A 14,788-nucleotide genomic window follows, 5' to 3' on the forward strand; every position below is an offset into this window, starting at 1 on the left:
TAAAATCAGGCAAGTATATGTAAAAATCTTTATCAGAAGACTTCATTCTTTTTTTTAAGGTAAGACACTACTTTGGTTTTCAAATGCATTTGAATAGCGAAGGGGAATGATGGAGGAAGGATTTAACTGGAAAGTATGAGTTGAGGCTGTTTTTTGGGTGGTGAGGAGGGAAAATTTTAACTGACAGAAAAATTTTACAGGCAAGGCTTAGGACCAGCAAGTGACTGACAACATTTCAACCCAATTGGCTTGTAGGGTGAGGGATGGGGATAGGTTCAGCAGCAAATGGCCTTGGTCCTTCCCTTGGCCTGATGTTTGCCTGCTGCCTTTTGTGCTTCCTGCTGGCCTGGCAACATGGGGAGACACTTCTTGGTGCTGGAGAATCCCTTGAAGTGTGACAGAACCAAAATCCTGGCCCCACAATGGGTCAGGTAAGTCCTGGGATTGAACGGTTGGTTGATTGTAGATGAACTGCTGGTGACCCCTGACCTGTATTGATACAGCCTTGGAACTGATCACATAGTCATTAGCCTTTAGATCAAAGTAATTCCATCAAAATAGATTTTGATAACTGTGTACTTCAAAATAAATTTTGATAACTGTGTACTTCCTGTAAGGGTTTAATATGACTGCGAGAGATACTATACAAAGAAATAAATGGCCAAGCGTTGTATTTTAGTATAGAATCTTGTACAATTAGGAAAAAGCTCGAGTTGAGGGCAAAACTGAAACAATTTAAAAATGATTTCTGAATTTCTGTGTACATCTCAATTCCTAACTGGAAGAAAGCATATACATAAGGATATGAAATTTTTAAAATATATCGGTAATTCATTGTAGCTCTTGGAGTGGTTACCAGTAGAAGCCTGCATTCTCAATTCTATTTTTTTTTTTTTTTTTTAAAGATTTTATTTATTTATTTGACAGAGAGAGACACAGCGAGAGAGGGAACACAAGCAGGGGGAGTGGGAGAGGGAGAAGCAGGCTTCCCGCGGAGCAGAGAGCCCGATATGGGACTCGATCCCAGGACCCTGGGACCATGACCTGAGCCGAAGGCAGTTGCTTAACAACTGAGCCACCCAGGCGCCCTCAATTCTATTTTTATATATTTACTCAGTTTTGGAGCAGTATGAATGAGTGAAATAATATTATGTCTTTAATTAGGATTCTGTTGTTATTTTTCAATTAATCTGTGTCAGTAGCTTTAGCATTTCTATTAAATCATTTTCTTCATGAAAGCTTTTAATGAAGAAACAAATTGATTGTATTTATATATTGGATTCTTGCCACTACAATGTGTATTCGGTCGTGTCTTTTGAAGTGTACTTTTGCTAGTCGTATTGTGGTTATTCTTTGAAACCAGTCTTGGGGCGGGGGGATTCTTCATTTGGATGAAGGTTTTAATTTAACAAACTTTCTTATTTTTTTATCTTTCTCTTCCTTTTCTTCTCCTCCTTTGATTCTCTTTCTGCTTTTCCCTCTTTGTGTGAGTAATTTAGAGGATCTCTGACCCCTCTCTGAAATGCACTCTGTGCTCCACTCGTGCTGAACTCAGACAGCCCTTCTGTTTCTCATGTCCATTCACTTTTTTAGCAAGCATTTATTGAGCACAGCTCTGTGCCACTGCCCCTTGAGGGCCCAGTGATAGAGAGACAAGAGGATTGTGGTGCTGCTGAGAGGTGTGCACAGAGGTGCCATGGGAGCACCTTACACAGGTGACAGAGTTGAGCCTCAAAGGTTCACTGGGAGAAAAAGGGGCACGATGGAGAAAGTGTGCTGGCAGAGAGAGCAGAGACATGTGAGAGCAGCATTGTGAACAGAGCAAGGGAGGACCTGAAGGCTGGGGCTGGAGTAAGCCACTGCAGGGTTTTTTGTTGTTGTTTTTAAAATATTTTATTTATTTATTTGATAGAGAGAGACACAGCGAGAGCAGGAACACAAGCAGGGGGAGCGGGAGAGGGAGAAGCAGGCTTCCCGCTGAGCAGGGAGCCCGATGCGGGGCTCGATCCCAGGACCCTGGGATCATGACCTGAGCCGAAGGCAGACGCTCGGCGACTGAGCCACCAGGCGCCCCAGCCACTGCAGGGTTTTAAGCAGGGTAATGACAAAACTGGGCTTGTACTTTAGGTCATTAGAATAACGATGGTGCTAAGGACATAACAGCTGACATTTACTGAAGGCCTGCCAGGTGCCAGGCGCAGTGCTCAGTTCTTCATGTGCATTATCTCAGTTAATCCTCCCAAAAAACATATGAGGCCGGTATAGTTAATATTTTTATTTTAAAGGTGAAACCAAGGGAGGGGGTGGGGGGATGGGCAAAATGGGGAAGGGGATAGGGAGATAGAGGCTCCCATTTATGGAACGAATAAGTCATAGGAATAAAAGGCACAGCACAGGGAATATAGTCAATAATATTGTAATAGCATTGTATGGTGACAGGTGGTAGCTACACTCCTGGTGAGCACAGAATAACGTACAGACGTGTGGAATCACTATATTGTACACCTGAAACTGATGTAACATGGTGTGTCAACTATACTTCGATTAAAAAAAGAAGATGAGGAGACCGAGACTGCCGCCAGAGTCGGCCAGCTAGAAGATGGAAGAGCTGGGACTCCAACCCAGACCTGTCTGCAAAGCCTTTGCTCACCACTGCCCTTCCTTCTCCATCAGCACTGAGGAGAATGGGTCAGAGAGGAGCATGGTGGCAGGTGGACGTCTTAGGACATGGTGACATCAACCTGCGTCAGGCATTTTGAAGGCTTGAATGAATTCAGTGCCTGTAGGGATGGAGAAGAGGTAGATTTAAAAGATATCAAGGGAGTAGAATGTGCAGGTCTTGGTGATGGGATGTACACAGTAATAGAGAAAGAGATGAAGGGATGGTCCCTAAGTTTCAGTTGGGTGGATGAAGATGTCAGCCGTTGAAACGGAGCGTGAGATAGGAGAGGTTTGGGACTGGTGGGACAGAGGATAGTCCTGAGAGAGAAGAGCAGAATAATGCTATCTCCTGTTTTTGCACATTTTAATTGATTGTTAAAAGTCTCTAATATGTATAGACACTATAGTCAAGTCTTGGGCCGTTGGTTTTTCTCCTACCCAGCCTGAGCACCAGTGTTCATGCCCTCCAGTGTTCTCTTGCTCTTTTGTCCTTTCATCTCCCAAGTCTAGAAGAATCCTAACCTCAGATCAATTCAACTGTCCACGTCTCTGCTCTTATATTTGGGCAGCTACTCAGTGTTGAAGAAAAATGACACAGTAGAAGTGCCTCTACTGTTAGGCTTAGTCTCCCACCTCAGCTGAACCCTTAATGACACCTGGCAGTGACCTTACATGACCCTAGTAGCAACTTTTCTAATCTTCCTCTTTCCCCCCTACCTCCCCAATCCTTAGCAGATTTATCATATCACTCTGGCATGACATTATCACCTACTTCACAAGATAAAACAAGAGGCTTTCAGGTTGGAAGCCACTCAGAATCTTGCCCTATCCCTTCCTCAAACATGTCTGCTTTGGGCCTCTGCCACCTGCTCTGATGAGCCCGGCCCCTCTGCATCCTGGGCCTGGCCTCTCTGTGACCCTCCCCTCCCCTGCCAGGCATCTTCCTTTATCTGATCCCAGATCCTCCCTCAGCAACCCTTATCTGCAGGCAGTAAGACAGCTTCTGGCATTAGCCAGACCTGGATTCTTCTGGCCCCGGTTTTTACCTTGTGTGTGTTTTGTGCAAATCCTATCACTTCGGCACAATTTGACTACCAGCCCAACCGGCCCACAGTTGGGGCTTTCCATACTCTCAGTCCCTCACAGAGTATCTGGCAAATAGTGGAGATTTATTAATGTTTGGGAGAACGAATGCAGTCTTCATAACTTGAGACATAGATGGTATGTTGGCATGTTAATGTTGAGAAATCCACTCGGCCTAGATGAGCGCTAAGAACTAGTCCAGCCTAAATATTTTTCTTGTAACTTTTGTTCTCAGGTGAATAATGTGACCATGTTCATAACAAGGGAAATACCAAAGGAATTTTCAAGTGAATATCATGTTTTTGAACCTGCCTGCACAAGATAAACTGTGGTAGCTTCACAATGTGGACTTCTAAACCTCTATGATGCAATCACATAACCTCTCCATACTTCATTTTCTCATCTGGAAAGTGAGGGGTTGGATTAAATGACCTTCAGTGACCTTCCAGCTGTAAAATTGAATGAGTATAGGGTCCACAGTCACAGTGTCATGCAGATATCAGTTATTCACTAATCAGATAAGTAGGAGTCTTGGTGGTCTAAGAGTAGCTATTAACCTGAAGAAAGCAAAAAATAAAATAAAATTAGGTTCCAAGCATCAACACAGATAAAAATAACAGGACAAGAGCCAAAGATACCACAGTTTAAAATACAGTAATCAGCTGGAGTTCTTTGTGAGTGCTGCCTTGTTTTCTCCCATACACAAGTTTTGAACCAAAAGATATCTCTGATTTTCCTCTTGACACTCTGTTCCCAGCTCGCCTCCAAATCAAATCTCTTGTCTTTCTTCTTGGTCTCCAGTAAACTGCCTCTCAGGTTTTCTCCCTCCCATCAAGGCTGCATATTTCTGCTGGTTTGATCATGGTGGACATCATTTCCTATCCTTAAAATAAGCAAACCAACCAACCATCCAATCCTTCAGTTGCTCCCCTTTATCTATAGAAAGAAAAGAAAAATCTCAACTCTGACTTGACATTTATGGTCTTTTATTTTGTCACAACATACCTGGCTGGCATTTTTCTTTAATAGTTCATTGAGTTATAATTGGTTGCCTATTACATGCAGGGAGTATGGGGATTACATAGACATACAACCACAATTTGCAGTCTTGATGCTAGAACATAGGGGAAGGAATATTTTCAATGTTGTGGTGAAAGACCATAATCATTGACTAATTGAGAAAAGCAACCAGATTTCTTACTGTTGGTATCCAGGGTGGATGTTGAATTGAGCATAGCAGGGATTTTATGTAGTAAAAGTATTATGGAAAACTCCAGTGATGAGTAAGGTCTTATTTCTTTTATTTCTTTTTTATTGTCTGGGAACAGACTTCTAAAAAAAATCAATACTGTCAACATTAGATAATGTTGCTTGTTTATTATTTAATAAAAGTTTAATTGTGACCATTTCATAAGTAGGAGACATCGTGTTGCCTTCCAGGGTGGGTTTCTAAAACTCGTGGATATAGACTCAGGACCACAGAAATATTACACCCAAAAAAAGGAACTAGGAACTTTTTTTTTTTTTTAAGATTTTATTTATTTATTTGAGAGAGAGAGAAACAGCCTGACAGGGGAGAGGCTCAGACGGAGAAGCAGGCTCCCTAATGAGCAGGGAGCCCGATGTGGGACTCCATCCCAGGACTCTGGGATCATGACCTGAGCCTAAGGCAGTCGCTTAACCGACTGAGCCACCCAGGTGCCCCGGAACTAGGAACTTCTTATGGCAGGTCCTTCTATTACTTGAGTTATATGCTTGTCTGTTGTTACCATAGTATTTATTATTTACTATCTTAGATTGATGTCTGTTCATGTATAAATATCTCATTGTTTAGATTGTAAGCTCCTTGTAGGCAGATACTAGGTCCTGTCCTTTTGATGGATTAAAGGTACTGGGGCTAGAGGGGGCACCAGCTCCCCTCCAGGGGCCTTCCCATTGCTGCCTGACTGTTTCTGAGGCTGGTGTCCCGACCCCTGAGTCCCAGCCTCTGATGCCTCCACCAGGGACTTCCACCAGATGGTGCTCTTTTCCCATTTCTGTTCTTGGGTGTCACTGGCCGTATGACCCTTTGCCACTTGCCCATTCTTTCTGCAAGGTAGTAGATGGAGCACTGCTACTAGAAAGAAAATTTGAAATCAAGTGAATCTTCCAAAGTAAGAAAAATTATAGGAAATATCTACAGTGTACAGACTATTAACATTATTCAGAAAAGCCATTTCCTTGGACATGTATCAGTCTCTACCATGTGGCTCACTGATGAAGGTCAATTGCAAGGGGTTTTCCTAGTGTTATCAACTTGCTGTTGAAAGCCCCTGCTCAGCCAGGTTTCCATTTGAATTCCATTTCTATTATCAGTATAACACTTCATTCTTTGGAGATAGTCATTACCAAGAGAACAGAGATGGTCAAGAGGGAAATAGAAGTCATTTCTGGACATCGAGTAGTGCAGACAGCCTATCCATTGAGAAGGCACCACTGTTTTGGTACAAAAACCAAAGTTCAAATTTACATCCTTCAGTCATCAAGAAGAGATTTGATTTTGTTTAGCAGGTGGTTTAACGAAGCAGAGAATGTATGATGTGTTTTAAATTTCCATAAGTCACAGGCAGAATAACATGTTTAATACTTCTGTTGCAAAAGAAATTCATTTAGATGTTCTAGATTTATAACATTACAGATGTTGGCCTTTGTGGGTAGCTAGTTTTATAATGCCATTACAACCTTATTCATCTAACCCAGAGGGTCTTATCATTTTGGAGGGAAAGAGTTATTGACATTTTTGGGAATCTAATGAAGTTTATGAACTCTTCTTCAAGAGAAAAGAAAATGTAGATTGCTTTTCACCTGCAATTTTCAGGAGTTCATGAGTCTTCTAAAGCTCAACTGTGGACTCTAAGTTAAAGATGTCTGATCTAACTACTCTCTAATACTAAGCTGTCTGACAATAATAGATTTGTTTTCTACATTACAGTCAATAGAAAAACAGTTAATGTGGGATTTAAGAGCTTGAGCTCTGGAACCAAGGAGACCTGGATACAAATCTGAGTTCTGCCATTTAATAGCTATGTGGTTTTGGTCAAATTGGTTGACCTACTGAGTTTCAGTTTCCTAATCTGTAAAATGGGAATAATAACAGTACTGACTTAATAGGGTTGTGATGAAGATTAAATAAAATAATACCTATAAAATGTATACATAACAGAATGCCTAGCATATGTTAAGTGCTGAATATGCTAATTTTTAAATTATAATCAGGAAATGGAACTATTTTTCCTTCCTAGATGTTTGCGATAATATGAGGGTAGTTAGAGTTGTTACCTGTAGAGTTACCTCCTTCGCCGGGATCTAATTAGCTGGCTGAGTGGTGAAAGCTCTGAGTACTCTGATCTCAATAACCACGTTCATTCGTTAGTTCCATGGTCAAGAGTTTGATACCCACGTCAAACTCCCCCCCATCTAATGAATAAGAGTTAACAGCTTCATTTTTAGCAGGAATCTAGTGTTCTGTGATTCTTGAGTGGCAAACTAGAGCAGTTTGTTTGCAGTTTGAAAGATACTGAAATATATCTGTAGACAGACTTTATGTACTTTAGTCACCGTTTCATCCAAGGCACCAGAGCAAAGGACTTGTCATATAGAAGACATTCAACAAGGATTTGTTGACGGAGTGACTGAATTCTGTTAGGACAGTAGAAAGTCTTCAGAGAAAAAAATCATTTTTTTCTGAGTGTCTTTAAGTTAGATTATATTTTCAAGACTCTCCTCCTTAATTTGTTATTAGAGTGCCCACTCTGGAACTAGTTGCTAGGATTGGAAACTTGTCTGCCTTATTACTAGCTGTGTAAACCATGGGCAAGTCATCTCGCCTCTCAATGACTTGGCTTCCTTATTTATAAAATGGGCATAATAATAGGGCTACAGGTAGAGGAATGAATTAATATAAGAGAAGTGTTTAGAACAGTGCCCCCAATATATTCGAGAAATCTTAACATTATTATTATTTGTCATTGCTATTACTGCTGCTATATAGTAGCCTCACGATCCCCTCACTATGGTGAATCCCATTTATTTGTTGTTACTGTCCCCTAAACTAAAGTTCACTGAAAACCTCTCTAAATTTAGAAACACAAATAGCAAACTTTGTCTCACATGTAAGGTAACTCTAAATTTTCTAGACTCTATTCTGCAGAGCCGACAAAATGTTAGGAAATTTTGTTCTTCCATTTTCATTTTTGGAGGATCAAGTAAAGATGGATTTATTTTGACTGAATGTGAAAACAATAATCATCAATATGGTTGCAGCAATTTCTGTCTGCTCGTTCTGTACTCATCTTTTTCCAGTTCCAAATATCATTTGCATGGACCTGATGATGTTGAGTATGTATATTGCAGCAGAGTGATAGCTTCCTTTTCATATTGAAGCTGAAGCTTCAAAGGGAAGATTAAAGGAGTGTTTGTTATCTATCTGCACAGGCCTGATATGAAATTCTCAGAGGCCTTTAGGATAAACACAACTCTGTGTGTGTGTCTGTATGCCTTTTCTTCTATGTAATTCTATTGTGGTGTTTGTATTTTGGTTTAAAATGTCTAGTTTCAGACTTGTTGGAGTCTCTGGCTAAAGGATAATTGTTTTCAGAGTGAAGGATAAGAATTAGAAGATGTGGGCAGGATTTGACTAAATGCCTCCTAAGGAGTGTAGAATTCTCTAGTGTGGGGTCATTTTTCCAGAGAATGTGATGAAGATCATCCATAGGATATGTTTAATGAGACAAGATCAAGACTTTAAATGTGTTGTGCCCAGCAGAGAATAATCCATGGTACCCTCCAGTGAGGGATGATATTGCTCACCTTTTGGCCTTGTCTTTTAGAATTATCCTCTGGGTGTGTGTGTGTGTGTGTGTGTGTGTGTGAACAAACTTTCTTTAGGGTTGTTGCACAATTAAGACTTAGAGTAAGACGAAGGGGAAAAGGTAGGGTAGCAAGATTGTTCTATACCTTCTGAAAGTGAAAGGAACTAAAATTCCACTTCATGCCATTCCATGTCAAGTTCTACATATGATTTTTACTGACAGAAATATTTAATTACAACATCATCAAGATTAAGGCAGATTCTCAAGATGTCCATCAACAGATGAATGGATAAAGAAGATGTGGTATATATATACAATGGAATATTATGCAGCCATCAAAAGGAATAAGATCTTGCCATTTGCAACGACGTGGATGGAACTGGAGGGTATTATGCTGAGCGAAATAAGTCAAACAGAGAAAGACATGTATCATATGACCTCACTGATATGAGGAATTCTTAATCTCAGGAAACAAACTGAGGGTTGCTGGAGTGGGGGGTGGGGTGGGAGGGATGGGGTGACTGGGTGATGGACACTGGGGAGGGTATGTGTTCTGGTAAGCGCTGTGAATTGTGCAAGACTGTTGAATCTCAGATCTGTACCTCTGAAACAAATAATGCAATATATGTTAAGAAAGAAAAAAAGAAGAAGAAGAATGTAGCAGGAGGAGAAGAATGAAGGGGGGGAAATCGGAGGGGGGGAAGAACCATGAGAGACGATGGACTCTGAAAAACAAACTGAGGGTTCTAGAGGGGAGGGGGTTGGGAGGATGGGTTAGCCTGGTGATGGGTATTGAGGAGGGCACGTTCTGCATGGAGCACTGGGTGTTATGCACAAACAATGAATCATGGAACACTAAATCTAAAACTAATGATGTAATGTATGGGGATTAACATAACAATAAAAAAATTTAAAAAAATCATGAAGATAAAAAAAAAAAAGATTAAGGCAGATTCTGCTATTTAACATCAGCTCGATAGACCTGCTACTTTATTTAATACTGTTGAATTCTTTCTCTGTAATCAGCCTTCTTATGATACAGCTACCATTGGCAGAAGCAATACTCTTAGTGTATGTGAACTTATAAGATCTTGCAACGATGTGGATGGAACTGGAGGGTATTATGCTGAGCGAAATAAGTCAAACAGAGAAAGACATGTATCATATGACCTCACTGATATGAGGAATTCTTAATCTCAGGAAACAAACTGAGGGTTGCTGGAGTGGGGGGTGGGGTGGGAGGGATGGGGTTACTGGGTGATGGACACTGGGGAGGGTATGTGCTCTGGTAAGCGCTGTGAATTGTGCAAGACTGTTGAATCTCAGATCTGTACCTCTGAAACAAATAATGCAATATATGTTAAGAAAGAAAAAAAGAAGAAGAAGAATGTAGCAGGAGGGGAAGAATGAAGGGGGGGAAATCGGAGGGGGAGAAGAACCATGAGAGACGATGGACTCTGAAAAACAAACTGAGGGTTCTAGAGGGGAGGGGGGTGGGAGGATGGGTTAGCCTGGTGATGGGTATTGAGGAGGGCACGTTCTGCATGGAGCACTGGGTGTTATGCACAAACAATGAATCATGGAACACTATATCTAAAACTAATGATGTAATGTATGGGGATTAACATAACAATAAAAAATTAAAAAAAAAAAAGATCTTCTTAACTAAAAAGAGAAAGCAGGAAACCAGCGTCACTTTACAGTAGGTAGAGAAGGGGACTGAAAATGTGCGTGTGCATTGGAGTGGGGATTGTGGGGAAGAGAGGACAAAAGAAGAGGTTGAGGTCATCAATAACATGTTTTACCTATTGAACAATTTGCCAAGAGTTGGCCTTTTAACTGCCCAAGCATGGCTCCATTTTTTTTTCTGGGTCAATAAATGAGAACAACATTAGTTAGCGAAGTTCCTGCTATTGCCATCATATACATTTTGGAAGGAGAAGTACACCCCGCTACCCCCACACACACACAGTTGCACAGGCTCACATTCTAATTTCTATTTATATTGAATTGGAGGTTGAGTAATGATTGGAATCAAGGGCTAGAGCAGTGCCTCCAGAGAAGACGGGAAACAGCAAGAACATAGAAAATTGCTCGCCCCTTTGATGATTTACTTGATTAACTGTGTTTTATAGAAATGAGTTTGATGGAAAAACTCTTCACAGAAGTGGCCAGGTACAGTGGAAACTGCACCATCTGCTGGGCGGGGGGGGATTGACCTGTCATACTAATATATACAACTTGTTTTAAATTACAGCCACTCTCAATCTACATATGCCTTCCTATTGACATGGACATCCTTCTTCCCACCTGCTGCAGCTTTACCTTTTCCACCCCTTCCTCCTATTAGTCCCTCTCCCCCTTTCCACTGCAGATGTCAGAGCTGTCCTGAACTTTCCGTCCCTGTCATCCAAGTTTCTCACATTTCCCTTCACCTGATTGCCAGCCCAGAACTCTTCTGGGAAAAGAAAGGAATAAGAAAAGTCAACCAGGAGGCTTCTCCATCTTCTCTTCCTTATCTCTGATAATTCATCTTCTCTTCCTTATCTCTGATAATTTCCCACAAATGCATCTCTGAATTATGGCAACACATTCCCACTTATCTCCTACTTCTCCATTTCCTGAACTTCAGTCTTATAAAGAAATAACCTCGATACTCACTGGGATAATATTTGTCTCTAACGTAACCTCACCTTATTTCAGCCATGTGTGTGCTGGAGGACACACCTCATTATTACCTATGTATTGTCTTTTTCTTAATCTTTTATTTTGGGTTATGGATTCTTTTAAGAACTGAACTCTTTCCCAAGGAAAAAGTGTTCAAATGAACGTGTACTCTCCTGAGAGGTCAAGATGAGGATAGAAAAATATTCATTCTATTTAGTGGCATAGAATTATGTCCATTGCAGGAATTAACATGTGGTTACTATAAGCAAGATTGGAGTATGTTGAGGAGTGAGTGGGAGGTGGAAGAAAACAGAAACTACAGACAACACTTTTTGAAAATTTCACTGTGATGTGAAGGGAAAGAGGACAGCAGATAGAGGGATATGAAGAAGGTAAGGGAGGCTTTGCTTTATTTTTATGGCAGCATAAATACTGATGGAAAGGGCCAAGTTGAGAGGAAGAGGTTGAATATATACAAGAGAAAATCGATATAGAATAATGTAAGGTTCCTGTGAAGGCAGGAGGAAATGGAATCCAAAGTACAATAGACTTTTGTGGGTAGCCACCATGTAGAACATTGTTTCTATGGGGGAGTACAATTTAGATTCCAAATAAGTGACTTACAAATGATCCTTTCTGCCATTGCCATTTCATTAGTTTGAAGACTTGAAGCGTTATTGGTTTTGCCAATAATACCCCAAAATAAAAGAGGAGATGGAATGATACAGTGGACTGCAAAAGCCCCAGTCCTGGCACAGACACTGAAATGCTAGGTGACCTTGCGTCATTTGTTCATGCTTCACCTGTAAAATTAAGAATTTAGACCTAGAAGTATTTGAGGATGTGTTGGGGGGATGATGTTTTGGTTGTTATAACAACTGGGGGTACCACTGGTATTAGGTGCTGAGGACCAGTGATACGGATTGTCCTGTAATACACAGGTTGTCACAACAAAGAATTGTGGCCCTCCAAGCCTGTAGAGCTCCTGATGAGAAACTCTGGACGGTGGCTAAGTAACCTCTTAGGACCTTTCCAGCAACATGGTCAAAACTGTCTAAGGAGTTACAGTGAGTTAAATGCCACTGAGAATCTTCCAAATCTCAGGGACAACCCTTTCGTTTTTCTCAAAGTGGCTTGGCTGGTTATTGACTAGCAAGCTTTTTGGACTAGGTGCCGTCTCTACCATATGCCAACCAAGACTGAAATACAAGTTTGACTTATCTCCATTCTTTTCCTTGTATTTCAGGTACTATTGGGATATTCAGCCCCAAGGTGAGTGCTTTTTGGCCATTTATGGTTTTACACTAAAGATATGTGGATGGCATTGTTTACTTCCGCGTCTTCTAAATAAGCTTCTACACAGAGTGACATTAGCCATTTCTAAGGAAAGTTAGTGGAGTGTTTAATTAACCTTCACCCTGCTGGGCTCCCCTGCTCTGCTTTTTAGCAACAAGAGGCTCTGATGCATCTGCCTTCTGAGTGGATTGGTGCTGGATTATTTTACAGAACCAAAGCTATAATATGCTTTTACTCCTTGAGCTTTGTCACATGACAACAGGATCCACTAACATTCAAATAAAATGGTGGCTGAGTCCATAATAAAAACCTTGGGAGGGCTCCAACTCAGCTAATCCTTCATTTGCTCCAGAAATAAATTCCAGTATGTTACCTCCTTGGTCACAGTGCTTTTCCACACAGCCTGCCTGTCTGGCGGCAGAGAAATGTCAGAAATGGAGTAGTGTTGAAATTCCCACTAGAACAATGTTATCACATTTTAATATGAGCCCCACTGCAGCCTCTGTGCTTCTAATTGCTTTCAAACCATTGTTTTCCTGCTTTTGCTTGATGAACCCAGCATCTGGCATGATTCTAAAAACTACAACAGACAGCTGTGTGCAAAATTAAAAAAAAAAAAAGGACAGGATTAGAACATATTCTTAAAAGGTTCAAAATTGGAATTTTTTTCCCCGAATTCAGTTTGAAGGGTTGTCTTTCTTTTTAGTACTCTGGTTGAGAATGTCAGAAACATCATTCTCAATATTAACTCTTAACCTATTATAAGTGGGGGATTTTTATTTTCTCAGAGAATCAGGGAGAGTTTTAGATCAAGCTTACAAATAGCTTTATGAACTATTTTGCTCTAAAACTTTTTAAAATCAATTGTAAACTTTCCAGTTTTTCCATTCTCTTAATATTGTCAATGTATCCATTCTCAGTGAGCATAATACCTTAGAGAAATTCAAATTGTGAGGAATGATATTAGTTTTATGAAAATTTTAATTTTCCTAGATCATACTTTTAGTGTATTTCAAGTCTATTTAAGGTTTTCTTCAAAATCAAACTTTAAGAAATAAAAAATCTTACATATTTAAAGCTTTTTGACTCTTGTAAATTGGTCATAGTATTTATAATATCTTAAATAATGCGATGTGGTGCTGCCATATATCTCACTGTCCTAAAGCACTTATGGCTAAAAACACAGACTGAGAATAGAGAATTATATGTAACAGTGTATTTTGCTTTGCAAAGTGCGAAATATGCTATTCAGGCAATGGCCCTGTATAGTTCAGGGTTTAACAGATGTCAGTCAAAATCCACAGGGGGCAGAACATGAATGTGAACTGGCAGAAATGAATGGAACTGTGAGGGTAGAATTAATTACCTAAAGGAGAAATAAAGAATTAGTGTCAGAGCTATGGTATAGTAATGTGTGGAGAAGAGAAGAGAATTCTGGAGTTGAACACAAGAGACTATATGGGGCTACAAAGACAAAGGGCAAATCTTACCGGCATTGCAGTCATCTTCCGGTTGACAGCAACTTCCACACAGCTTTTCTCTCTTAGGTAGAGCAGGCAAGGGGACGGTTGAAGAGTTTACTTAGAACAAAAGACTGTATTTACTTCTCAATGACGATTGGATATATGGAGCAAATTCTTTGCTCATTTAGAAGTAAATGTAGGGAAAGATCAAGTTGGAAAGCCCATACTTGTGTCTTGGCCCCAGCCTTGCTCCTCCCCCTAAGACATTTTTTTGGGGGAGGGGGTTATTTTATACCTTTTGCTCTTTTGATCGGATCTTAGCTGATTGCTAAGTGCTTCAGAAACTTGCAGGGTGTGTGGGGCTGGTAACAGGTCTCTATAAGGTACTACAGACAGTTTAGGAATATGAAAAGTATAGGAATATGTAAATAAGAGAACAGCTGACAGAAGACTTTAAAAAGCCCTGGAAGACTAGGTAGTATTGGGAAGGGAGTGAGAAAAGACAGAAATGATGGCCTCAGATTTCCTTATCATTTTTATCTATGGCAGGATCCTTGTGCCTGAAGATGATGGGATGAATTTTATTGACTCCAGGCATTTGCCTAAATACACACTTGTATTCTTCAGGATATGTGCACTAAAATAGTCTGGTGCCTGGAAGGAAAATAGTTTTGTTTTTGTTTTTTTTAAGATTTTATTTATTTATTTGAGAGAAGTGGGGGGAGAGAGAGCACGAGCAGGGGTTGAGGGGGGCAGAGGGAGAGGGAG

General features: G+C 40.5%; 1 protein-coding gene across 1 annotated transcript in view; it reads left to right on the top strand.

Moving 5' to 3' along the window:
• The window catches only part of SKAP1 (src kinase associated phosphoprotein 1), a 271,214-nt gene that overhangs the window by 42,728 nt on the left and 213,698 nt on the right, over window positions 1–14,788 (top strand). Inside the window, exon 3 of the mRNA XM_078065633.1 lies at window positions 12,508–12,533. Coding sequence (XP_077921759.1) covers window positions 12,508–12,533 — 26 coding nt within the window. The remainder of the gene's footprint in view (window positions 1–12,507; window positions 12,534–14,788) is intronic.

The sequence above is a fragment of the Halichoerus grypus genome, chromosome 2 (assembly GCF_964656455.1).
Source record: "Halichoerus grypus chromosome 2, mHalGry1.hap1.1, whole genome shotgun sequence".
NCBI lineage: Eukaryota > Metazoa > Chordata > Mammalia > Carnivora > Phocidae > Halichoerus > Halichoerus grypus.